At 44.8% G+C, this 25,085-nt stretch overlaps 2 protein-coding genes across 5 annotated transcripts in view; both read right to left on the reverse strand.

Annotated features, from left to right (window-relative positions):
- The window catches only part of mbd2 (methyl-CpG binding domain protein 2), a 33,585-nt gene extending 21,739 nt beyond the window's left edge, over positions 1-11,846 (reverse strand). For 2 of the 4 annotated variants that reach the window (XM_028973694.1, XM_028973697.1), the window contains exons 1-3: positions 11,565-11,845; positions 11,280-11,453; positions 2,996-3,155 (exon numbers count right to left, since the gene is read on the reverse strand). In XM_028973694.1, coding sequence (XP_028829527.1) covers positions 2,996-3,155; positions 11,280-11,395 — 276 coding nt within the window. In that variant the 5' untranslated portion in view covers positions 11,396-11,453; positions 11,565-11,845. Of the gene's footprint in view, positions 1-2,995; positions 3,156-11,279; positions 11,454-11,557 lie in introns of all 4 variants that reach the window. The other 2 variants (XM_028973695.1, XM_028973696.1) reach the window with 2 other exon arrangements.
- A 3,347-nt stretch (positions 11,847-15,193) lies between these two features.
- On the reverse strand, positions 15,194-24,324 carry prkaa1 (protein kinase, AMP-activated, alpha 1 catalytic subunit). Its single transcript, XM_028974695.1, has 9 exons — positions 24,289-24,324; positions 21,493-21,586; positions 21,223-21,367; positions 20,303-20,390; positions 19,644-19,868; positions 19,412-19,561; positions 18,744-19,092; positions 17,253-17,379; positions 15,194-17,069 (listed from the first exon to the last, which is right to left on the reverse strand). Exons 2-9 carry the CDS (start codon positions 21,550-21,552, stop codon positions 16,777-16,779), a joined length of 1,437 nt encoding a protein of 478 aa, XP_028830528.1. The 5' UTR covers positions 21,553-21,586; positions 24,289-24,324; the 3' UTR covers positions 15,194-16,776.
- Between the last annotated feature and the right edge of the window lie 761 nt (positions 24,325-25,085).

Below are 25,085 nucleotides of genomic sequence, written 5' to 3' on the forward strand. Positions count from 1 at the left end.
AATAAAAACTGGACAGTCCAAATAGGGTTAACGAAAGATGAACATATTAACCAGTATTACTTCATTTGTTATAAGTGCGTCATGTCCAAATAGGGTTAACGAAAGATGAACATATTAACCAGTATTACTTCATTGGTTATAAGTGTTATATATTTTTATAATAATTTGGCTAATACAGTAGCAATACAGTTTGATTAGTGCCACAGTGATTCAAGTCTAATGTAGTAAAGAGTCAAAATGCAAAAAATGGCATTGTTCACTCCTGTGTTGCTGATTCATACTGGTGTTTCATACATGCAAGTTCTAGCATTTTAAGGTCAGCAGACACACACTGATGTATTTTTACCATTAGGTATTACCATACTGTACTTTGTTGCTAATAAGTGAGGTTTGAAAATATGCATATTACTTAGATAAAAAGAAAAGTGAATCCTGTGTACAGTGCAAGAGCAAACTTACAGAACATACCAGCTAGGGCCTAGTAGCCTAGTGGGTAACACACTCGCCTATGAACCACAAGACCCATGATCAAAACCCACTTATTACCATGGTGTCCCTGAGCAAGACGCACTCTAAGGGCGTCTGATCATTGCCGTAAATGTAGACAGACAGACAGACACAGAGGCCTTTCAGGCTACATGCTTACAGAAACCTCTGGAAAGCTGCGTTGATCCAACCTGGCCTGCTGACTGGCTGGCTCAGGGTGGTACCAGTGAGTGCTGTTGTTATCTGTGAATCCAGGGTGTTCTCCAACACAATGATTAGCCTCCATCATGTGAATGCACACACAAACACACAATAGCCGTTACACAGTGCTAAGCCACTGTACCAGAGTCACACAAACACAAACCTGGCACAATTATCTTGAGAATGCACAAGCTGTCTACAGGATCTGTCTGCCTGTCTGCCTACATGCCATGCATATTACAAAATTATTTGCCATGCAAAGTTATGCAGATTGGTGATCATTTCAGAAGGATTACTTTTCATTAGATTGGATTTAGAAACATGGTATGTGGGTATCAATGCTATACTACATCTCTCCTAAACAGGTTTTGGACAAGCAGAGATGATGTAAGCACTTGACCAGAATACCATGTTCTACGATTGCCATGGATGCATTTGTTGCGCTCAATATGTCACGTGCCATGCCAAGCACTATGCTTAAATTCTACTGATATCAGAGAAAGCATGTGCTAGCAGGACCACAGCAGCAATTTGAAACTAATCACTACATTGTGAAATTCTACATATTAGAAAAAAAACATAATGTCTTCAATTTTTTCTCTTCACTGGGTTTATTGTATTTGTTTACCAAACCACAGTGGAAATGGCAGACAACGTGCCCTCTATTAAGTACCACATTTTGTTTGGGTAGACCTAGAAGTCCCTTGAACAATTAATAAGACGTGGCATTGCATAGCCAGCACAAGGAGATAAACTGGCTGTGCATGTTGCTCCTCCCTCCATGTCCTGAACTGACACCTATCTAGAGTGCCGCTTTCCACCTTCACTCTTCTGAAGGCATCTTCACAAAATTAAAAATGCTTTGGGAAAAGGTCATAAATTTATAGGAGCAATTTTCCTTTGCATTAGGTCATACCGACAAAGGTGAGATCTGCAGTTTACTGAAAGGCTGAAGTGGAGTCTCTTTCTAAGCTATGCAATGAGACAATTAGACAGGAGGAAATATCTACTGAGTCACAGGTAACCTCTGCCTCAGATGTCAGCCACATGAAACCAAAGGAAATTCAAAGCACTTTATTGCCAACATTGCTCTTTATTCTGTTTACGTCCCTTCCTGAGTCTGTATTTGTATTGTCAGATGTAAGGTGCAGCCCGAAAACCTGCGCGCTTGATGCACACTGAGGTTCCACTGCAGGGAGATTATACTCATGATAAAAAGGCTTTCTTAGAATTCTGTAACTGAAGAAAAAAAAAAAAATCACTTGCTTCCTATCAGGGACATGAGTACAGCATGCAGCAGTTCACGCGGTTGTTGCCATGGAAGGAACCTTTCCCGGGAGAACCTTATGCACACAAATAGCCTCAATCACATCATTTCCCTTCGGACCCCTGAGGTGTGTGAAGCCTACTGGTACTGAACAGATTGTTTTATTACCTACAAACAGTCGGCATCTAATCCTGTGCCTGCGAAGCACCAAGAAAAAAAAAATTATAAAATACTACAATAATTCTACGTTCTTATTGCCATTGAATACGGGGACGTGCAGAGAACAAACTATTTGTTTTTACAAGCAGCACAACTACTTGCATTCCTACTCTGAGAAAAATAACTATGTGACAATTGTACTTTTATTATTTTTGGCTTGTTTTATATTACCATACTTAATGTTTGTCTATATACAAAACATTGTATTAAAATTCACATCATAGTGTTGCCAGATTGGGCAGTTTTGAGTGTGAATTATTTTTTGTTAGGCAAAAATGTTGAAATAGAGATTGAAATTCAAAAAGCATTACTGTGTTATATAGAATTCTATCAGAGTCAGCAGCATACATCTCTGCAGCCCAATATATAATTTCCTCACACTCAGTGGCCCATTTAACTGTGACGAACACCAATGACCAAAATACACACAGAAGGGATTCTGTCAGTCACTGGCAAGTCAAAGCCCAAAGGCTGGCTGAGGGCCTGTGAGGGATCAGACGCTTTTAGAGGAAATGCGTAGGAGCAGTGGCTTGTGGGTAGACTGTGGAGATCACAGGCTGCTCATCGCGGAGATGCTTCCTGCGGCTGTGATCAAGCTGTGCTCTTTAAAATTATGCTTCCTCAGATACTGAACGATTGTGAACACCTGGTGGAAATTTCTATATTTATAGTTAAATAGTACATTGCATCACCCACTGTACCATAAAAAAAACATCAAAAGCATACAGTGAAAACTACAAACTATAAAAGAAATGAGCTGCTACATTCCCATTTATCAGTGTATGTATCAGAATTTAAATGGCCTTCTGTTATATACCATACCTTGGACAGACTGAAGTTGTCATTGCGTAGTCTCTGCTTGTTCTTCTGAAGCTTGCTGGGCATCATCTTGCCCGTGCGGAAGTCAAAGCATGCTAAATCAACCGTGTTTCCAAGGTACCGGGCAAGCTGGGGTTTGCTCCGGAACTTCTTTCCTGTGGGACTAAGGAGAGCGAGGTCAGAACGGCACGCAGTCAGACATGTAAATTATTCTTCCCCATTTCTAATTTGCCAGTATCACTGAGTACATTTACAGTCAGCATTATAAAACAAAAAAGAAATCTCCTCAGATAAATAATAATATATAAACCATCATACATTCCAGAGGTATACTGTTAATCATGAGATTGCATTTCAGATAGATGTGCATGTCCTGTAAATGATTTATTACTTAGTTCAAGGCAATGGAAGGAAGTGACCTCATCTGGTAAAGCACGTGTGCTTGGTCAGGCGTGTACAACAGTTACACCCCTTCGTAGTTATAGTATGCCGTAACTGCAACGGCCTCGATCGATCACAAAAAGTGTTTGAAGAACTGTTAGACTAGGATGTGCTAGAAAATCAAGCCAGTTCCAATGAAGGCACCAAGTCACATGCTCACATCACTCCAGATATCATAGAACAAGTCCTGCGGAGAGCTGTTCCTGCGACATGAGTTCAGTGTGAACGTGGTTGATCACCTTGACAACCCTGGTTTAAAAAAAAAAAAAAAACACGGCCATGCAGCTCAACAACCACATCAAGCAACAGCAGTCAAGCAGTGAGCTGAAAAGTACAACTGCATGAAAGTGAAAAGGCCAAGGGAAGACCGAAACAAGGGATACACTTAAAGAGCACTGATAAAGTGCACTTGACGGGCTAAGAAAGCGTGAGCATTTGGCTGCGGACCTCTCTCAGAAAGCACTTCAAGCCAGAGTGCAAAGTGCGAGCTGCAGCTAATGGGGGCTTAACACTTCCTCAGAAGAGAAGAGAATTTCCTCAGAAGCTTATGAGCAGAACTTGCTGTCCCATAGTGCAAACAGGCTATGTGTTCCGTCTTAATTCCTCACGACAACCTACTCCAGACACTGGAGTCCAAAACGTCAGTAGCTTTCGAGCCATGGGCTTTGTGTGTGCAAGTGAATGGACCAAAATGACCTGCTGTCTGAGAAGCTTATGCTGAAATTCACCTCCTATACACCGAGCAGCTAATTTCAGGTCTGTGGTAAAGATGAAAGACCGTGCTGAGCACTTGCAACACACCGCCATGTAATGCTTTGACGTGGACTAGTAAACAGATTATCTGAATTAGCAAAGTAAATACTTGTGCTAATACAGAATATCATTTTCCTTCTCTCTCTCTCTCTCTCAATCGCCACCATCTACAAAACATGAACCACGGATGCCCTGAAAAGTAGAGGTGTGAACCTTCACTAATCTACACTGGAGTCTCAAACAGCTTCTCAAACCCTTTTTGTGGTCGACCGATGCCACTGCCAATAGGGAATACTATTACCATGAAGGGGTGTAGATGTTGTACACACCTGGCCAACCAAATTTCCTACATTACTTCACAAAATGCACAGACCTTAACAAGAGTTAAGGTCTGTTCACCCGTGTGGACACTTTGCTACAATGATCAGGATAAACTGACACAACTGATCACAAACGGCAGAAAAACGGCTGGTTCAGACGTCCGCGGTGTCAGTTAGCGGCGACAGAACGCTGACAGTTTATCTGCTCGCTGGAGAACATCTAAAGCTGCTTTCAGAATGAACACGGCATGCGATGTTTGCGCTTCTTCTTTAAAAACTAGGCGTGGTTCTCGAAACTCCTGGTATGATGATACTGCTGTGTTGTAGATCTCCGGACACCCATAAGACTGATAAGATCAGCTTTTCCTCCACTCCGGCACTAGAACACTTCGATACCATTGGTCATGAGAAAATGAGTCCCGGCGTGCGGCGGTCAAAGTTCAACTAATTTTGATCCCCAAGTTTGCAGTGTAATACTTTTCAGCCACTACTTTTTAACCGCTTTTTAAGCCAGTGCCAGAAAATCACCAAGAAATGTCATTGTGATATGATCGATGATGTTCTCCACTGCATCATTGGTAAGGAAGTGGACACGTAATCACAAGGTTGCCGGTTCAAATCCCGAACAACCAAGGTGCCACTGAGCAAGGCACTGTCCCCACACACTGCTCCCTGAGAGCCTGTCATGGCTGCCCACTGCTTACTAAGGGTGATGGTCAAAAGCAGAGTCTCCATGTGACGTGCTGCAGCGTTTCAATGACAATCACTTCACTATCTTTTCACAACTGTCCACGTCTGCATCGATATAAGTGTAATTTCAACACTCCTCCTGAAATAGTTGTTTCACATGTTGGCTGTACGTGCTTTGGGGTCCATGATTGCTTTCAGGCAGAGCCCTAGCACTAGTTCATTCCCATAGATGCTGGATAATTTACCCTTGACCCTGGGCTACATGTAACCTAATGTCTTCTCGTGCCGGTGGATTAGTAGACTCTTGCTCTGGGGATCATTCTGGACGAGTAATGAAAACCATGGTACAAGCTTTTCATTAAACCAATGGACACGCCGGACATGGTGTTTTCCTGGGTCAGTCTCTGGACTGGAGGCGGTGTGGGCTGCTGTGGTGGGGGGGTGGAGGAACTGGATCACTGCTTTAGGCAAGAAAACATGCTGAGCTAAAAAGGACAACACTGACTTCTCTTTTTTTTCCCCTACGTGATCGCATTAGATAAGGTTACCAGAGCAGTGAGGAGGGTCAGTTAGGTGGGCTGATCTCCTACAACTCATGCTGTTGGTGCATAGAGTCAATTGGGGCATATTTCCAATGCTCAAAGTCATAGAACTTTGTTACTGTTGGAACTGAAACATACTAAAAGAAACTTCCCAGCACATGCAGGAACCAGGCTAAACCACAATCCACCAAGATTGGTGACACTTTTAAAAGTCAAAGTGAAGTGATTGTCATCATGAAACATTGCAGCACAGCACACGTTGACAACTAAATGTGTCCTCTGCATTTAACCATCACCCTTAGTGAGCAGTGAGCAGCCATGACAGGCGCCCGGGGAGCAGTGTGTGGGGACGGTGCTTTGCTCAGTGGCACCATGGTGGATCGGGATTCGAACAGTCAACCTTCTGATTACGGGACCGCTTCCTTAACAACTAGGCCACCACTGCCTCCACTAACCTCTCATCACAACTTATGCCAGGTGTTACAGTGTGAGGGGGCTCCAAGTGTACCATGCTCATACGCTCCTGCTTGTAGTGATGTCTTTAACTCAGCAGGGCTTTAGGCCTATGATCTGGCCTAAAGCCCTGCAGAGGCTTTGACATAAAACAATATTAAAAAAGATGTCTCAACAGGACACAGAACAAGTGTTGTACTAGTCTTAAACAGAAGGTGGGCATTTTCATCAATCTGTGACCTACTTCTAGTGGCAGGGGGGGGGGCAAAGCTAACCTAGACACCAGAAAAGAGATCTGACAATACCCTACTTCAACATACCTGAATCTAACTGCCTCTCAGACCCCTTTTCATTGAACAGGTGCCAGTATCTGGAACAGTTTGCAGCAATTTGATAACACATTCACATCCAGCATTTACTTGCAGGGACAGAGACTCTGTCATAGTAAAGAGCAGTAAAGAGGAACTGCTGGTGCTCATACTGAAGCGCTGGTCTACAGTCTTCATTTCCAAGGCAGACGAGATGCTAGGTTAGATTTATGCAAATTCCCCTCCCAGCTCCTGATGCTAGTAGTTCCGGGTTCTAACTCAGTGTTTGGGACACTCCTCTTCCCTGGCCTATTTGGCTGGCAAAATGTCATGCACTGGTTCAAGATCAGGAAACAGCTCAAAATTATTAAGAACATTAACCAAAAAGGGGAAGGGTATATGATCAGGAACATCCAATACTGGCTGAGCATGAACTCCCACCAACCCACACTGATTTTAAATCCACAACTCTCCAAAAAGCAGGCTGGGCCGCCTCTGGGTGCCTGGAAAGGCCCTCACAGAGATTCCCGCTGCATGTGGCCCTCAGGGGCCCAAAAAGAGGCATGCTGTCAGCCAGACAAAAGGGCGTGGATCGGCGGAGGGCTGTGGTTACGTTGGGTTGGGGGAGGCTGGGGAGCACACGTAGCTTTCCCTCTCTCTCTCTCTCTCTCTCCTCCCCCATTGACTGCCTCAGCGCAAAACAGTTAACCCCCTCAGGCATGCAACGCAAGCGCATACGCATGCATGTCCACATGCGCGCACACACGTAGACGATGGGCAGAATGATGGTCGCGAACGCTTCGCGCAGAGATGGTCCATCCACGGCCACTTTACACGGAGAACAAGAACCTGCGTCTGATTCACGGAACATCACACCATAAAAACAGGAAGCGGTAGCTACGTTTGGCTCCTGAATTCCGCGCTGGGGCACTGGTACGCAAGCCCTCCAACCCACGACCGCCAGACGGGGGGGGGGGGGGACCCCATTCAGGAGTGAGTCATGCCGCAACGCCGCAGAGGTGAAGGCCAACTGGTTTTGAGGAATGGTCTGATTAATTTCACGCGGGCGGCCCCCATCGCACAGGAACAGAATTTAACGGGCATCCTGCGTTCAACTGTGACAGGCCACAGACACTGTGTCAGTGGCACAGCGGAAGGCAGCACCATTTAAAAAGAATGGGGGAGGGAGGGGGGAGGGGGGGTGGAGGCCCGTCTCACCAGAGGAGCTCACAGGCGCAAATGCCACATTCTGCATGCATGATCGGCGGCAGAGTGAAACCCGAGGACAAACGGCTTCATGCTATAAATACGACTGCGCCAATACCCGAAAATCACCTGCCGCCGTTTTGGCGCAGCTATACGCTGGCAGATGGGACGTCCCTCGGCTTTGGGACACGTATGGGGGAAAAGGAAGAGAAAAGGCGCTCTGCACACGTGTGTGTGTGGGTGTGTGTGTGAGAGAGAGCAAGCAAGGGGTAGGCTAATCCACTAAGCTTCTCATAAAGCAGCAAGGCTACTGCAACATTTGACCTCTGTACACATAATGACCTTCCACATCAAAGACAGGGAAGGGATGCTTGACCGCCGCGGTCCCCTCCTTTGCAAGGGAACTGCGGGCTGCAGGTCATTGTGCGTGAGCCAGGCACGGCTGTACGTGTGCGTGTCTGCGTTGGCGGCGGCTGGGGGGGTGCTGGGGGATATGCCAATTACGAGAAGCGAAAATACGACCCCCACCGAGACAGGAATGGGCCGGGTGACTCAATCCCAACATGCCCGAAGGAGGTCCAGGAAGGAAGCTTACGAAAGGTACTCTACAAGAACGTCACGCTCCCTCTGCCCTTCCATTCCACTCTCCCAACGACCTTCTCGGGAACCCCCCTTCATATTCCCGCAGCTCTGGTGGAAGTAGCGACGCGCAGAGTGAAGCGGGTCTGATGAGTGCTGTGAACGGTGAACGGATTTAAACCCTTACACAGATACGTAAAGCCAAACCGGCGTCGCGAGCCGCCCCGTACTCAGCATGCGCTTTTTGTCACGCGGACGCACAAAGTGTACAAAACAGATGGCGGAGACACAAAGGTGCAGAGAGAACAATGAAGAGGGAAGGATCGCAGACATCACGGCGACAGGAAAGCGAGAGGGTGATGATGAAGAGGCCACACAATATCCAGTTTAATGCCATAATCACACACTTGACGGTGCGTTGGAGAATGCGGAGAATGCGACTGTGGACAGACCAGCGCAAGCTTTCGGAGCCACGTTTAATTACTCGCGTTCGCGGCCGTCTCAGTAGGACCGTCAGGGCAGGCGAAGCCTTCCGTGACTTCCTTACGCGCTGACAACAGGAAGTAACACTGACGTTGCCGAGGTATTTGTGCGTAACCAAGATCAGCGGGAATCGCTGAGGCGCTCGTCAGCGGGCCAGACGGTCCCCGCGAGAAATCAGCCCGCGCGTCTCGCCGTGCCTAGAATGCCGCCATTAGCATAAGTCACCCTGACGCCTACGCCATCTCAACTAGCACGCGAACGGCGGGAGCGAGGGCTCGCGACGTAACCACAGGCCAGGGATCACCTTCAGAGGACAACGTGAAAAACAAGAACAGGAAGTGGGTCGGTCCGACCCCCTTAATTTGATCCATGGCGTGTGGAAAACGCCAGCGATGGCAGGGGGCTGGGGGCTCCTCATTATTTACAATGGTCACGGCTGGAGTGGTGGGGAAAAAGGCACCGGCACACGCTTAGCGCCCAGGGATCGTTTTACAAGCCTTCCCTGCCACCACGGCACCTTAAACGAACCAAACCAAACACCCATCCCCCCACACCACACATCATAATGAACAGAGGGAGGGGCGAAGAAGTGTGTGTGTGTGGGGATTTTATTCAGCATGTTGCTCCAGCTGCTCGAAGAAGAGCGCCGCTCGGAACGTAAAAATGTGTCAATAATTACCGAGGGGGAACGCGGCGTTTTGCTGTTCCGTGGCGAGAAACTGGCGGGGCGGGTGGTGCCGGGCCTGCTGCGGAAGCCGCGTGGGGATGCGTGGAGCGCAGGGTGGAGCGCAAACAGGCCCAGCAGCTCGGGACGTGGCAGAGACCAAGCGAGAAGGCGGGGAAATGATTTTTAAAAAATCGAAATAACAAAACAAGACGAGAACGCGAGCCCCCAGCACACACGTACGCAGCACTTCCCTCACACATGGCCGCCGACGCGCCCATTTGAATAAGAATGAGAGCCGCATTTCATGACTGGGCAGAGAATGCGACCTCTTGTCCTCGGACACTCAAACTGTAGAGCCCCGCAAACACCCGCGGCCCCAGGGGGTTCGGACAGAGAATGCCGAGGAGGAAGGAGCGGAGAAATAAGGGGAGGGGCAAGACTCTCGTTTAGTGGCGAAGGCATGCCGGTTAAGCAGGAGATGGGCACGAGCAATAAAATTTTATGCTACAGGAATTTGAGGGACGTGACACAGAAATGATTGATCCTGAACCCAGGAGAACAGAAGGCCCTGAACAGTCAGGTTGAACTTTTTCGGCCTTGTATATGTGGCTTCTGTGGCGACTGCCTTTTTCATGCTACGCTGAAATGGTACCCTTCATTACCAATCAAACGTGACCAACCCAAACGTCACAGGTTCAAGTCCCACTTACTTCCAGGATGACTTGACCTGAACACACGTTGTTCTGAAGAGGATCTTCACAGAGGATCTTCAGATAAATACAGTAAACTACACATTTGTAGTTCAGAAAGAACTCAAAAGAAGGGCATCTGTCAACCTTATAGAGATTTGGTGGAAGGGGGCGGTCCTCGCATCCTAGCTGATTTCTCCGGAGACATGCGGAGTGCTAACTAGGCAATTAATACCAAAAAAAAAAAAAAAAAAAACCCTCCTTCAAGGCGTAGACAGATGTCCATCACTTCCATCCCACCTGTCACCTGTTAAAATCCTCCCGAGGGAACGCAGGCTTTTTTTTTGCCACACCAATAACGACACCATCAGACCAAAAGCAAAAAAAATGAATGACAAATAACCCACATCATGAACCTGGCTTCACTCCGTTTGCCCTACACTTGTGAGGTAGGCGTGCACAGCGCAACAATGAGTCCCCCCTACATACAAAGCGCAAGTATTTCTGTCCCTGTTCAAATCTGCTATGTGCGTGTGCCATCCGCTCAGCCACGCATGCCTTGTTGTACAGTTTAAATGACGATCAAGTTCACTTTGACCTTTGACATGTGTGTGTGTGTGTGTGAGAGAGAGAGAGAGAGAGAGAGAGAGAGAGAGAGAGAGAGACCATCTCACATCTTGAATGTATTTCTTCCCGTAGTATCCGCTATTTCTATTTAGACACGTGAGTAAAGGTGCGCTACTGTCCCGAACACCCTGCGGGCTTTTAAAAGGGCGCTTTTCCTGGACTTTAAGCGTTTCGAGCAGCCGTCTGACTTATATGATGTATAATGGAAGCGCGCATATAAATAAATAAGCAGAGGCCGACAGCGATACTTCGCCGTGTTGCTGGGGGTGGAAACGTAATCCGGTGTGACCCGGTCGCTGACCTCCCGCCGCGGGTACAGAGCAGACAGGAGCTGCGGCGGCGGCGGCGGCGGGGACGGCGGCTAGGCTAAAGCGGAGCTAGCGCTGTCCAGCCCCCGCGCCGCGACAAAGTGCGCAGGGGGGTGGTGGCCTCGGGGACAAGTACTTCTTCCTCATTGTTTTCAGCGCTACGAATAACGGCCAGATTTTTATATATAATTTTTTTTATATATATTATTTTTTTTAATTACCTGTAATAGTATACATCGCTTTTGCCAGCGCTGAGCCCAGACTTCCGGATCACTTCTTCTTTTTTCCAACCCGGGGGCAGAGCCGGGCAGTCCATCCTCTTCCTCTCCATGATCATTTAGGGATCTGGGGTTTAACGGCCAGCCCGGCCACCCGAACAGTCCAACGCCACTCGGCTAAACGTTGAGAGGGGATCTCGAAGTTAAAATAACACCTCCGACTCCACAACAAGAGAAAGAGAGAGAGAGAGAGATAGAGAGAGGAAAATAATAAAAGCTGCCCTCAACCTCCAGCGGCGGCCGGTGCGCCGGGTCTTCACGGGCTTTTCCGCGGCTCCCTCATTCGTAAATAAGTCGGGATGGAGCGGAGCAGGAGTGCGGCGCGCTGAAATTTCAGCGTTTTCCCCCCCACACACGCACGCGCGCGCACGCACGCACGCACGCACGCTCGCTCACACACAGACACACTCACACACACACTCACACACACACACACACACACACACTGACCCAGCAGCGTCGCGACCGCACTGGAGCGGGCACCGCCCCGCCTCTGCCGGGCTGGAGCCTCCCTCCGACACCCCCCTCCCGTCACTTATCGGCGGCCCCGCCCCGCGGCGCCTACGTCAGCGGCGTTACGCAACGCCGCCGGGTCGCGCCGGCTGACGCCAGAACTACAGCTGGGGCCGCTGCTGCGCGCGTGTGACGTGTCCTTGCGTCACTGGCTCCGGAACCTGAAAACAGTGGTTTCCAGCGACGCTTTATAACGCAGCAATAAATTGTGTTTGCTGTATGACCACAAGGAATTGATGGCTTTGAACTTTTTCCATTTCTACAAAAGCAAAACAGAGGTTTTCATTTTTATGCCCACTACTAATTGCCCTAAATTGCACCTTGGTTCCCTAGAATTGACAGGAACCTGGGTGTAATCATGGATTGAAATTTTAAAATGGACATGCATAGGGTCTGTAATCATGTTTGTATCAATTTAAGCCCTTTTTACATTTGAATGATTTTGAGATCTCACATGCTTTATTACACCATGGCTTGAGTACTGCAATGCTCTGTATTTTACTCAGTTAGTCCAGAGCATCAAGTTCTTACTTCACTCCACTGGTTGCCGCTTCATTTTAGAATTCAGTTTACCACCAACCAATTTGTTGGTGGCTTTTGAGGCTCTAAATGGACAGGATCCTTGAGACATAATAGGGGATGGTAGTAGCCAAGGGGTAACACACTCGCCTATGAACCACAAGACCCGGGTTCAAGTCCCGCTTACTACCATTGTGTCCCTGAGCAAGACACTTAACCCTAAGTTGCTCCAGGGGGACCTGTAACTATTGATTGTAAGTCGCTCTGGATTAGGGCGTCTGATAAATGCCGTAAATGTAAATGTACATAATGGCCTTCACAAATGCTGTGCCCCGATTATGTATTCACTCTCCGTGTATTTTACATTTTACTTCTTGTGTATATTTGTATGTACTGGGGCAGTGGTGGAACTGCTTTTAAAGTGCTTCTGAAATAAAGTTGACTTGACTTACGTTTACACTTACGGCATTTATCAGACGCCCTTATCCAGAGCGACTTACAATCAGTAGTTACAGGGACAGTCCCCCCCTGGAGACACTTAGGGTTAAGTGTCTTGCTCAGGGAGTAAGTGGGATTTGAACCTGGGTCTTGGTCACAGGTTTCGCTGGACGCCAGCAAGTTAATCAAACTCACCTTGAAAGTGTCATGCAACCAATCAGCTCTATCCACAAGATGCCAATATTGTTGTAACACCCTGAGACAAATAGTAGAATGCAAGCACAAAGGAATGAGGATGATGCAAAGGAAATGGGGCAGTGAAATACAAGTGGTATCAGCTATGAGCATCTAACTGAGATAGTTTATCTCACAAAAGCCACCTTTTGGCTAAATTGGCTATCAAATATTGACATCTAAAGTGCCACTCTGGAAAAGTAACGCATTATGGCCAGTCGATTGTGAATTGGCTCTCTAGGATCAGTCAGAGATGTGTTTCCAAGATGTGGCCTCACTTCTTGAATGTTATCTTCACCACCGACTCCATTAGTGTGTTATTGGGGGATTTTATCAGGCATTGTATTGGTCTCATACAAGTATAATTTGGTGAAAGCTGCAAAGAATGTGCAGGGGGGAAATATGGTGAAATATTTTCTAATTCAACATGGCAGAGACGTGAAGTGCATGGCATGTGAACAATTCAGATAACTGAAGAAAGTGAAGTGATTGTCATTGTGAAACACAGCACAGGGTGCACGCACCTCAGTGGCAACTTGGCCTGATTATGGATCTGCTTCCCTATCCGCCAAGGCCACCACTGCCCCAGAGTGGCTTTAAATAACACTTATTAACATGCTTGCCGCTAATCCTTCTACATTGAGCATTATGACTCAAGAAACGAGCTACAGGCAGTGACAATCCTGTCAGTTCTAGTCAAAGGGCTATCACTAAGCTACAGCCAATCACAGCTAACACTGCTGCCTTCCACCCCCAGCCCATGCTCCAGCCCAATGCTTCCTCAGTTCAGGGAATCCCAAATGACCATGACTCTCTCCACGCACATCACAGGATGTGACAATGAGTTCAGCCTAACAGGCCACAGGGAGCCCACGCCTCTCATTGTTCTGCCTGGGTCGGTCCTGGAGATGCTGCGGGCAACAGCATGAGTCCAGAATCAGAGTGAAATGGCAGACTGAGGTCCATACTGGTCTCCTTTCAGTGAATGTGTTCTGTTGTGCATTTTTTTGCATGTAACAAATCTGTGAGAAAATCGCAATGTGCAACATGGTCAGTAAAGGCAGGTCTTTTATGTTGCTAAAATAAACCTCATTTATTAATAGGTCACGCACAATGGAAAAACCTTAAAAGTCACTTCATAGTCTGAAAGCAATTTGGTTATCATCCATTCATTTTCCGTACTCGCACGTCCAGTTCCGGTCCTTTCTTGTAAGGGAAATCAGGAGGAACAACACAGGAACAAAACAGGGAGAACATGCCCCCTCCATTCGGTCTAATTTGACAGGGTGCTAGGCACGGTGCTGGCACATTGCTCAGCACTGCTGACTTGCCTTCTGGACACCTTGGTGTCTACCTGGCTCAGGCTCCGGTGTTTACATGGCTTTGCTCTGTGTGGCGTGTGTTTGTCGTGTGATTTTTTCCTGTCTTTTTGTACTGGGTTGGCACCCCTCGCTCAACGTGCCTTGATGGGAGCAGTCACCCACAACCTAGATTAAGTATTCATTTTGACATTGGAAAATGAAACACTAGAGGGAGCCAGCAGCCAATATTCAGTGCAGGCGTTATGTGTATTGTATGGTTATCCCAGGAACAGGTTTGTTCTTATGTGTGAGAAGTCACTTTATTTAAGATATTTTAAGATATTTAAGATATTTTAGATAGATTTTTAAATTATAGGCTTTAAATCGTATTAACAATAAGAATGACAGTTATGTTGTTAAAGCATGACATCTACTGGTGGAAAGAAATTGCACAGAAACAGACTACAACACATATGAACTTATGAAACTGGGCTCTCGTTCGGAAATGCTTCCTTAGCACGCAGACACACTCAAACTGGTAGCTAAACAGCTGTGTGATCGATCACACAACTGAAGATCGTCAACATGCTGACAATAAAAAAAAAATGTTGGCCTTTAGTTTTAATTTACCAGACCAGAGTTGTTACGCGATTAAAAATGTGCCTGTCCAGGGAGTGTGCAGAAAGTTCCTCAGACCCTGACCTGGACAGTGAAGAAAATATTCCCTCAGAATATAATATATAAAGACTCCCACACTACACTAATTTATAGTCACTTGCAAAGCACTGAAAGAAATAAGAAAAAACAGTAGTGCATTGTAAATGTTTATTTAGGCAGTTGTGTGTACAAATCTTTTTTTTTTTTTTGTATATATATTTACACAATCAAGAATTTTACACTGGTCAAACCTCATAGTTGGGTCCCTTTCCGTATACCAAGAAAAATAAAGTAAGGATTTTTTAAAGCAGTTAAGACAAAGTCAGCAATATATGCTTTCCCTCCCGACATCTGTTATTTGTTGCTTGCACACAATCACATACCTGGTATTACACCAAGTACTCTACTTATTTTTCTTTTTTGTCCAGAGGCAAATACTCCTAAAGGGTCACAGGCAATAAAATAATGCTTCACACCAGACATTCCATCACCTGTAATGGAAAAGCCCACAGATACATGAGGGTCATGTGATGCACCTTGCTCAACAAATACAAGCACTCAACAGTAATTATTAAGATAAGGCAGCAGAAAGACTGACAGAGGCTAATTTGTCTTTAAGGATAGACACAGATATTTTGTGGTGCAGCAATATATTTGTATTCATAATTCAAGATCATAAATAAGACACCACTTTCAATTAAGAATGCTGCACTTTGTCCACCAAAATAGTCAGTGCATGCACGTTTTGTGCGCCTTCACCAGAAAGAAAAAAATACAGTGTTTCACTACAGTTATGAAGTGCTTCACCGCATATCTAATTTCAGATTGATTTCTACTTGAATATAATTTGTCCATATTTGAGGTCTATCCAATGGTATCAAACTATAATCTAAATAATAATAGAAAAAAGTTAAGAGCATTACATGGAATAAAATATCATCCAGCAATAAAGGATATTTAAAAAATAATAATCATTACAAGTCCATAATTCCCATTATAATGAACTACCCTTACTTAAAGCATTGATAAATATAGTAGATTGAAATGCAATTTTGTGTGTGTGTGTGTGTGTGTATATATACACACACACACACACACACACACACACACAAATAGAAATGTACTGCATGTGGGAAGAAATTCATTCAAACTGTGACAAGACAAATAATCATGATGGGGAGAAAAAAAAAGCTCTATCCAGGGGTATTCAAACTACCGTCGGTGAGCAGCAGGTACTAAAGAAAACTGTGCAAAAGTGCTTCTTGCTTCCTTTAATGCCATCCATCAATTGGGCATAACAGACATCACTCGGAAAGGGAGGGAAAAAAAGAGGTTACCTTAGTCCAAAAGGAATGCAAACCCCTCTGAATACAGTACATCAAGCTCAGTGTATCTCTCCTCAGGTGCACCAGTGGACTACTTACTCACTGTGCACACCAGGGACACAAAAATCTTCGTGAAGAACTGTAAAACCATCTGTAAAATAGTATTCAACTGTGACTATAAAGTGGCTTAGCAATCACCTCTTAGAGATACGTCTTTTTACTGCAGCCCTGTCTGGTGATTCCTCTCTCTACTGCTTCCTCATTCCCCTATCAGAGGGCTAAGCCGTTGCGGTGGTGACACCATGACCCAATCAGAGCTCAACCATGAAAGTGGGATAAATGGAGCCATGAATGCCTGCCCGCATGCTTATTGCTATAAAAGACACTGGGAGAGAAAGATACTGAAGAACAGAGAGAAAGAGAGAGAGTCAGAGAAGGCGTTATGACTGCGAGTTATCGTGCAAGCAGCTTTATGAGGTTTGCGCACATCTCAAAGAACTCAATGGTGTGGCTGCCAGCCCGGGGGTAAGACTCGCCCCCAGTGGAGTCCACAGACGAGGTGAGAGAGGAGGCCAGAGAGCCCTCAGAAGCCTTCCCTAGACCCACTGGTGGGGTGGAAGGGGCAGAGGTTTCCCCGTCACACTCATTTCTCTCGTTCTTATCGTTCTTCAGAGCCATTCTGTAGTTTCCTACTGAGCCAGAGCGGTGAGGTGTAGCAGTCCCAGACTTAGCTTCAATCATATCATCTGTGGGCCCAAACAGAGCGAGAAGGGTTGCAAATGTAAGGATGCAAACATATGAACGACAATAAAATGGACAAAAGTTTTAATCTGACCTCAGAGAACAATTCATTCTGCTTTTATTAAGGAGATCATGTGCTATTACGATCCAATAATAAATGGTGTATGGATACTGCTGCCACAAATTACCATCTATGCTCCTGAAGTCCAGAAGATAGGTCCTACTGTCCACCTGGTAAAGCTGCAGGCTCATCTTGGACTGTGTTCCTGTGACCGGATTCTTCCTGCGCACGCGCAGGTAATACGGATTCACTACCTGCAGAGTCAGGGGTAAACGTGTGAGCTCCTGGTGCAAACTCATAACACGCTAATACAGTAAATATACATTACAGTTAAAATGTAATCCAGATCAATGCTTTTCTCATAACAGCCTGCAATTTCATTTATCTAAAGATAAAGGTTGACACAAAAGAAAAATGTGCTTTGGTTATTAGAGTTGCATACAGGCTGTGACATTGAGACTGATCTGGCAGGATTTCACAGTCCTTCAAACGGCTTGGTAGACAGCAGAAGAGAATAAACAAAAAAGAAAGTGACCCCCCTGTCAGGAAGAGGAAACCACTCATTTCCTCAGAAAAAAAGCAGATTCATTTTTTCCAGTCAAGCTAAACAAACACCATCCTGCATGCAACAGAACAGTCTTACTAGCTGCTGGGCTCTTTTAGTAAAGGAGAGACTCAATAGCTCCCATGACTAGAGTTGATATGAAATCTAATCAGCAGGGCTTCCATTATGAACTTAAACAATTGGCTGTTCACAGTAAAGCTTGCTGCATGCAGGTTCGAGTGTTTTGTACTCAAATGAAGATGAGCTGTAACCATTTGATGGAACTTGCCCTGTGGATGGTCATAGTGAGCAGGTACCCATGCAAGGGAGAGAGATGAACCATCCTGTTAATATTAAACAGGAACAGGTTGTGGCCAGCTTTCACTAATTTCTCACAAAAGGCTAATTATATACTTAGATTAGACATGAACTCTTCACACACAAAAATTAAACTGTGCTGGGCAAAGGCCTGATTTTGATTTGCAAAGTACTCACCACTGTGTCATTACATTTGAATTGTACAAGAACCTGTTTAACCAAAGGTAACTTTAAAAGGTCCCATGACATGAAATTGTTTTTGCTTTTATATAGGTCTTAGTGGTCCACTAATACAGTATCTGAAGTTTCGTTCTGAAATTCAGCCTTGGTGCAGTTACAGTCACTTTTATCCAGTCCCGCAATGAGAATTCCAAAGGATGCACAGTTTCTGTGTGTTTGTAGCTTTAAATGCAAATGAGGAGGAGAGCGGCAAATAGAAGTGAGCAGGCATTTTGCGGAAATGATGTCATCAACACCATTCACCAACCGCAATGTCTCCCAAAAAAAAACAAAAAACAACAGAGACAGGCTAACTCATTTTAATGTTAAATAATCTCAAAGAGTGAAATTTTCATGTAATGGGACCTTTAAAAATGCTCCAGACTTACAAGCCCTTGGTTTAAAGGCCTACAACAGCTGTCTGAACCAGTCGCATTTCTATATCTCCTCACAGTCCCTCAAACATTCAGACAAAAGGCTATTCCATGTTTTTCTGTCCTTTTTCTCGCTCTAAACACCTCCTCATCCCTCACTTACCTTCCACTCATAATCCAATTGCTTCATAGCCCGACACACTTCGCTCATGATATCATTGGGCCTGCTCTGGCTGCGGATGCCAAGATGCCACTTGGCACGTCTGACGCCCATGTGCTTGGACTTTTGGGGGTTTAGTTCGTCTAAGGTGTGTCGTGGGCGGGGCTGGGTCTCAGCAATTAAGAATGGCACACGCTCTGGGTGGGGCTTTGCTGCATGGTGGGCGGGGAGATCATCCAAGAAAGAGTCTGGTGGGCTGGAGGCCAGGTAGAAGTCTTTTGCTTCGCTCATGATGCGCCGATTATCAATGATGAGGTGATATGCTACAGCCAGGGGGTCCTGGTGGTTCCGGCTAGGAATGTTAAGGAAAACCATATGGAAAGAAGATAAAAAATCTGCATTTAAGAAATAAAGGTCTAACAAAACCATTTTGTTTAAGGCTAACTTATTCACATGTTTCAGGCAAGACTAAAGCGTTCTTACTATGCTGGTTATCATAGTAAATCACTCTGTCTACCCACATACCCAGAGACAAAGACTAATGTTTTCCACTTGTGAAGAAACCCTCCAAAATTTTAGAGTTAAGTTGCAAAAACTAGTGAATGATAAACAACTGTTTATTACAAAGGAAAAAGGAAGGTTTGTGTGAACGAGGTGAATTTTGACTGCACCTGTAAAGGCAATTGAGCACTTCCTCCTCAGTGCACTCGAACTTCTCACACACTTCCTTCAATGCCTCTTCATCGATCATGTTGCTGCTGTAGGAGGCATCCTCTGGGAAGAGATACTTGGGCAGGTCCTGCTTAAACCACTCATCCTCCCTGCAGGAGCAGTCAGGGTGAGTCATGATCATAAGATTTCTTAGCAAAATACTAGATTCTTATAACAACAACACAGGCTGACCGAATCTCTTTGATGGTGGCCCTCTTCATTGGGTCCACCAGCAGCATGTGCTTGAGGAGGCTGATGACTGAAGGGTTCAGGTACTGTGGCGTGAAGAAGATGCCGTCGCAAATCTTCTTGAACAGTGTTGGCACGTGATCGTCATCGAATGGCAGCGTCCCGCACAGCAAGGCATATAGAATCACACCGCTGCTCCAGATGTCCACCTCAGGTCCAGCGTATAACCTTCAGAGGAAAAAAAGACCTCACTAAAATAATCAGAAACATCACTAGCCACTAGGAGTGTGTATTGGCAAGGATCTCTCAATACGATACGCATCACAATGCATGGGTCACGATACGATTATGTCATAATTATGATACATATTTGATACTGTATATATTGTGATATACTATAGTTCATTGAAAATGTAAAAACAGAGCTGATATACAAGATGCTGTGTATGAAGTGTTAATCACATTACATTGATAATTAAGCCAAAACATAACTCAGAAAAGGACAATTTGTATACAACAAAATCAATATTTGATCTCCCTGTACTAATATATCCATGTAAAATATCTAAATATATTGCTGTATTGATATTTTCGAACACCCCTACTATCCACAAGCATTTTTGTTTTATTATAGTATTAGTAGTTTTACAGCAATGTCATACCTTCCAGAGATGACCTCAGGAGCTGCATAATTTGGAGAACCACAACTTGTTCGAAGAAATTCCCCATCTGACATCATATTTGACAAACCTTCAAAAAAAACAACAAAAAAAAACAGGTTAATCATATCAAAGAAAATGCAACTGTGGTTCATTAGAATGCAAATCACCATAATGCATGGACACGGACAATACAGACCACAGAAGTGAACTAAACATTAGTCTGCACCAGTGATAGGAATAACAGTGTTACCACAAAAAAAAAATCCACAGGAGAAGGAAAGTGTTTATTTTCTTTGGTGTGGGGCAAGACAACTGCCAAAGTAATGATAATTGGCTAAGATTGAGTTAAACTTCATGGTAGGCAAACCAGAGGCAGAAGTGGGTGCGTGTGTTTACAGGAGTTGAAACGTAGTGTTTTACAGTGAAAATACAGAAATGACTATTTCCTTGATGACATTAAAGGTAAGAATGTACATGTTGAATGCACATTATGCCCTTTATTATAACAATTAAAATCTGATGAAGCTTGAGATGATGAAAGGAGCTTCATCAAAACTAGTGGCCAACAATGTAAAAGTTGATGGGATCATAAACCTCGGTAAAGAAGGAGGAGATGGAGCATCCACATTTTGACATATTTGAATATTTTAAGTTACTTTTGTTTGAGTTAGTAACTCAGTTACTTTTTGAAAGTAACTTTAACTAATTCATTTTTAAGGTAACATGCCAACCAACTGATCTGCACAGAAAACAGCGTAAAGTTGAATGAAACCTTGATTTATATGATTTCTACTTTTACAGTGACCCCCACTTTAAAGCTAATCTTGGACTAATTCATGCTTTTGTGTCTAGTCCAATGGAAAATGAAATGATTTTGTTACTTTCATCTCTACACAGGCCCAGGGTGACCTAATCCTTACCAAAATCAGCTATTTTGGCATTCATGTGAGCATCCAAAAGGACATTCTCTGGCTTGAGGTCTCTGTGCACCACCATGTGCCGATGGCAGTAGTCCACTGCAGAAATGATCTGCTGGAACAACCTTCTGCTCTCCTTCTCATCCAGCTACAGAGAAAAACAAGCAGACCTGATTATCATACTGGATTTAAAGTGCAGACACGTTTAGAATATATTGTGCAACAGTACAGCTGTGGGTATTTCTGACAAAAAATGCGATAAACATTCCATACCTTTCCATTTTTACAGATGTAATCAAAGAGTTCCCCACCAGACACATACTCCATCACCATGAAGATGTCCGTGGGCGTGCTGATCACCTGATATCTGGTAGAGAAATTAATTATTAAATATTCTAATAACATAATCCATCTTGTCAGTAAATCATTTATATAAAAAGTGGAAAGACCAAGTAAGTAAGTAAATGACAGGAACCAAAGTACGTCCATCACCTCAAGCAGGGCTAGGCTTATCATTGTGTTAACAAAAAGACTGTCAGAGCACCATTATCAGTAAGTCATGAATAAGGACGTTCGGGACTGTGGGTCTGACCAAAAAAAATTTTGATCTGGGGACTGGATCTGAATAATGCTGATCTAGAGATTAAACAAGGTCTGTTTACCTTTGCAAAAAGTCAAATTGTGGGATGATAATTGTTTTGGTTCAGATTCAAAGGTTCTGATTCTGTTGAATCAAACTATACATAAGTCAATTAAGTCACAAATCAGAATCATTACTAACAGAATAAAGGTTGAGGAAATTGCTTGCATAGGTCCTTATTTGTCCAGCCCCCCAATTACTCTTAATTTCTTGCACTTCCTTTTCCCTAAAGCTCTGGAACATTTCAAAGAAAACATGAGCAAAAGCACTGGTCAAGGTCACTGGGGACGAAACCCCGGAAACTCCCATCAGAAGGAACCCTCTGTGGTCACATGAAACATTAAAAACCACAACAGTGATGTCAAAAGGGGAAAAGTCCAGTCTTTACATAGTGTGGATTAAAAAAATATCATTTTGGAGACAAATCCTAGATAAACATGATCATGAGCAGGGTGAGCAGGAGATGAAAGGCATTTCAACATACAATGTGCAAGAGAATATTGCCACACCTCTGCATCAGAAAAGTACAATTTACACACACACACACACACAACAGAATGGTCACACAAGAAAGGCATGGAGTAGCCATCACCAATCCCCGTCAGCCACCCCCATTTCTTACAGTTTAATGATGTGAGGATGTCGGAAGAGCTTGAGGTTCTGAATCTCCCTGCGGATCTTCCCCACTACATCCAGGCTGCGGATCTTCTGCCTGTTGAGGATCTTCACTGCCACTTGGTGCTTGGTGAGCTCATGCTGCCCCACTGCGGATGCCAAAGCAAGCGTTAAAGCCAAGAGGCGGCAACAACACCTTCTCACTGACACAGACTTGGCTGGTGGACAGACACTGGGGGACTGCGGAGCAAATGCAAATCAATGCACATAAGCAGCGCGACAAAGGAAAAGACTGGCAGAAAAGAAACGGCAGATGAAATTTGCAAAAAATAAAATAAAAATCAAAACCTGCAGCTCTGAGCACAATAATCCATGCATCCCATTAGTGAAATACTAAAAGGTGCAACCAGTCCCATAAAACCTTTTTGCCACTAAAACAAATGCCATAATGAGAAAACTAGCAGTAGCCATGAACGTAAATGTAACTGGCTAAAATGCTCATTCCACACAATCACAATGGATTTGGTTGGCCGGATGATACCTGATCAACACCAGCAAAATCAATACCCTGACCAAGTGCATCAGTGATCAAAACACAAGGAGTCATTTCCAAATATGCACCCATAACTTTATGTTAAGGTGAGTAAGATATAAAGTAAATTCTGCAATGTAAATGACAGGATCAAATAGCATGATAAAGTCTATTAAAAGATCAAACATCAAGGAAGTTAAGATGCTCATCCTGAAACAAGTGAAACAGTTGATGGATAATCTCTGCACACAACCAGCTTGTTACTCTAACAACTCTTCACACATCATAAGATCTGATAATTAGCATTCAAAACACACTCATGATGATAATTTTTTTTTGTCAAATAAGCAAAAGTGCAGAGGACCACAGGTAGGTCTTAGTTGCTAAGGTCACTGTCTGCCCGCTTAAAGTGTAATGAAGTTGCATTAACTTAGCATCTGAATAAAGTGATCGAAAATACCGAGGTATGGTTATGTATGAAGCTACCGCAGTGCAGCGATTCCTGGTCCTGTAGGCCAGAGTGAAGGTCAGGTGTCCCAATGGCTGAATAATAAGTAAGCAATCTAGGTTGGAGAAAAAAAAACCTGGAAAAAGCCCTTCAGGACCAGGATCGATAAAAACACTGAGCTAAAGTAAATACAGTGTGCTCACTGGATTCCGGCTGTTGGATATAGACAAGAGAAGAAACTTAAACTGGTATTCACATCGAAATTATTAGTGCATGCGAAGCAGAAAAACAGAGAGGAGAATCCCATCCACACTCTAAAATAAAAAGGTACAGTTCTTAAATAAAACCACGCGTTTCTATTCAGGCGAGAACTCCACCGTGACGTCACGCAAAGAACGTCGCCCATGTTTGTGAACTGTGACGACATCTGACGAAACCCTGGTGCCAAATTACGTCACGTTCAACAAAGTTACGTTTAAATGGACACTCGATTTAAACGTTTAGGTGAGCTGTAAACTGTGAGAAGGACATCTGCAGGAGCGGGAGAACAGCAGCAACAAAAAAAAAAACACGCAAAGAGCAAAAAAAAAATAATAAACTAAAACAGCCGGACATACAGTAAATGTCCCGGGCGCGTCGTTTCAGCCGGGTCGCGACGGCTGTCTTGTCAAGTAAAACTGCTCTCCGGACGGGCCGACCGGCCAACAAGTGCTGGTGAGGATTAAGTGCAGAGCCCGTCGGGAGGTGGCTAGCGTTAGCCCGGCTGCTATCTCACGACGGCACTCCCCGACATTCGCTCTGCAGCGTCGGGGGGGAACAAACGTTCCGACGTACCCTTGACTTTTCCAAACGTCCCCACCCCGAGCGTGTCCCCGAGGATGTAATGTCCAATCTTCACCCGGCCTTCGTGCTTCTGCTTGTCCGTCGCCATCTTCGCCACAGGCCCTACCTGCAGGAGCGGCAGGCTGACGGAGACAGACGCGAACCAGTCCGGGTGAAGCGAGGAACCGGCTACGCCGAGGCAGCTTCCGGTCGACGTCAAAATAAAAGCCCGCCCACAGTGAACGTTTGGTCGGTCTGCGTGACAAAAGCACCCGCTGAAAAGTCAAACGCAGCCATGGGTTGCTTTTCTCAGCTGTATCAGACATACGGTCCTGGCCAAGAGTTTTGAGAGCGACAGCATTTCTGGTTTTCACAAAATTTGCATGCTTTCATGTTTTTAGATCGTTTTGTGAGTTGTTTCTGTGGTCTATTGAGATATAATTATAAATAATAATATTGGCAATTTAAATAATAATATGGCAAATAATGAAGTTTATGCAAAGACTCAATATTTGCGGTGTTGTCCCAAGCCTAGCGGTTGAGGAAACGGCCCCGTAATCAGAAGGTTGCCGGTTCGAATCCCAATCCGCCAAGGTGCCAGTGAGCAAAGCACTGTCCGCACACACACTGCTCCCTGGGCGCCTGTCATGGCTGCCCACTGTTCACTCAGGGTGATGGGTTAAATGCAGAAGACAAATTTCACTTTGTGCACCGTGTGCTGTCCTTCTGTGTATCATATGTGACAATCACTTCACTTCTCACTATGGGTGATGGTTAAAGGTAGAGGACACATTTTGTTGTGTGCACCA

The sequence above is a fragment of the Denticeps clupeoides genome, chromosome 3 (genome assembly GCF_900700375.1).
Source record: "Denticeps clupeoides chromosome 3, fDenClu1.1, whole genome shotgun sequence".
NCBI lineage: Eukaryota > Metazoa > Chordata > Actinopteri > Clupeiformes > Denticipitidae > Denticeps > Denticeps clupeoides.

What these genes read in the sequence shown, in the direction of transcription:
- prkaa1 (XM_028974695.1), bottom strand. Translation starts at nt 21,552, where the DNA reads ATGGTGATGGAGTATGTGTCTGGTGGGGAACTCTTTGATTACATCTGT. An exon ending in TGCCAAAATAGCTGATTTTG is followed by an intron (nt 20,391 to 21,222) that starts GTAAGGATTAGG and finishes TTTTTTTTGAAG; the next exon opens with GTTTGTCAAATATGATGTCA. An exon ending in GTGCTCAATTGCCTTTACAG is followed by an intron (nt 19,093 to 19,411) that starts GTGCAGTCAAAA and finishes TAACATTCCTAG; the next exon opens with CCGGAACCACCAGGACCCCC.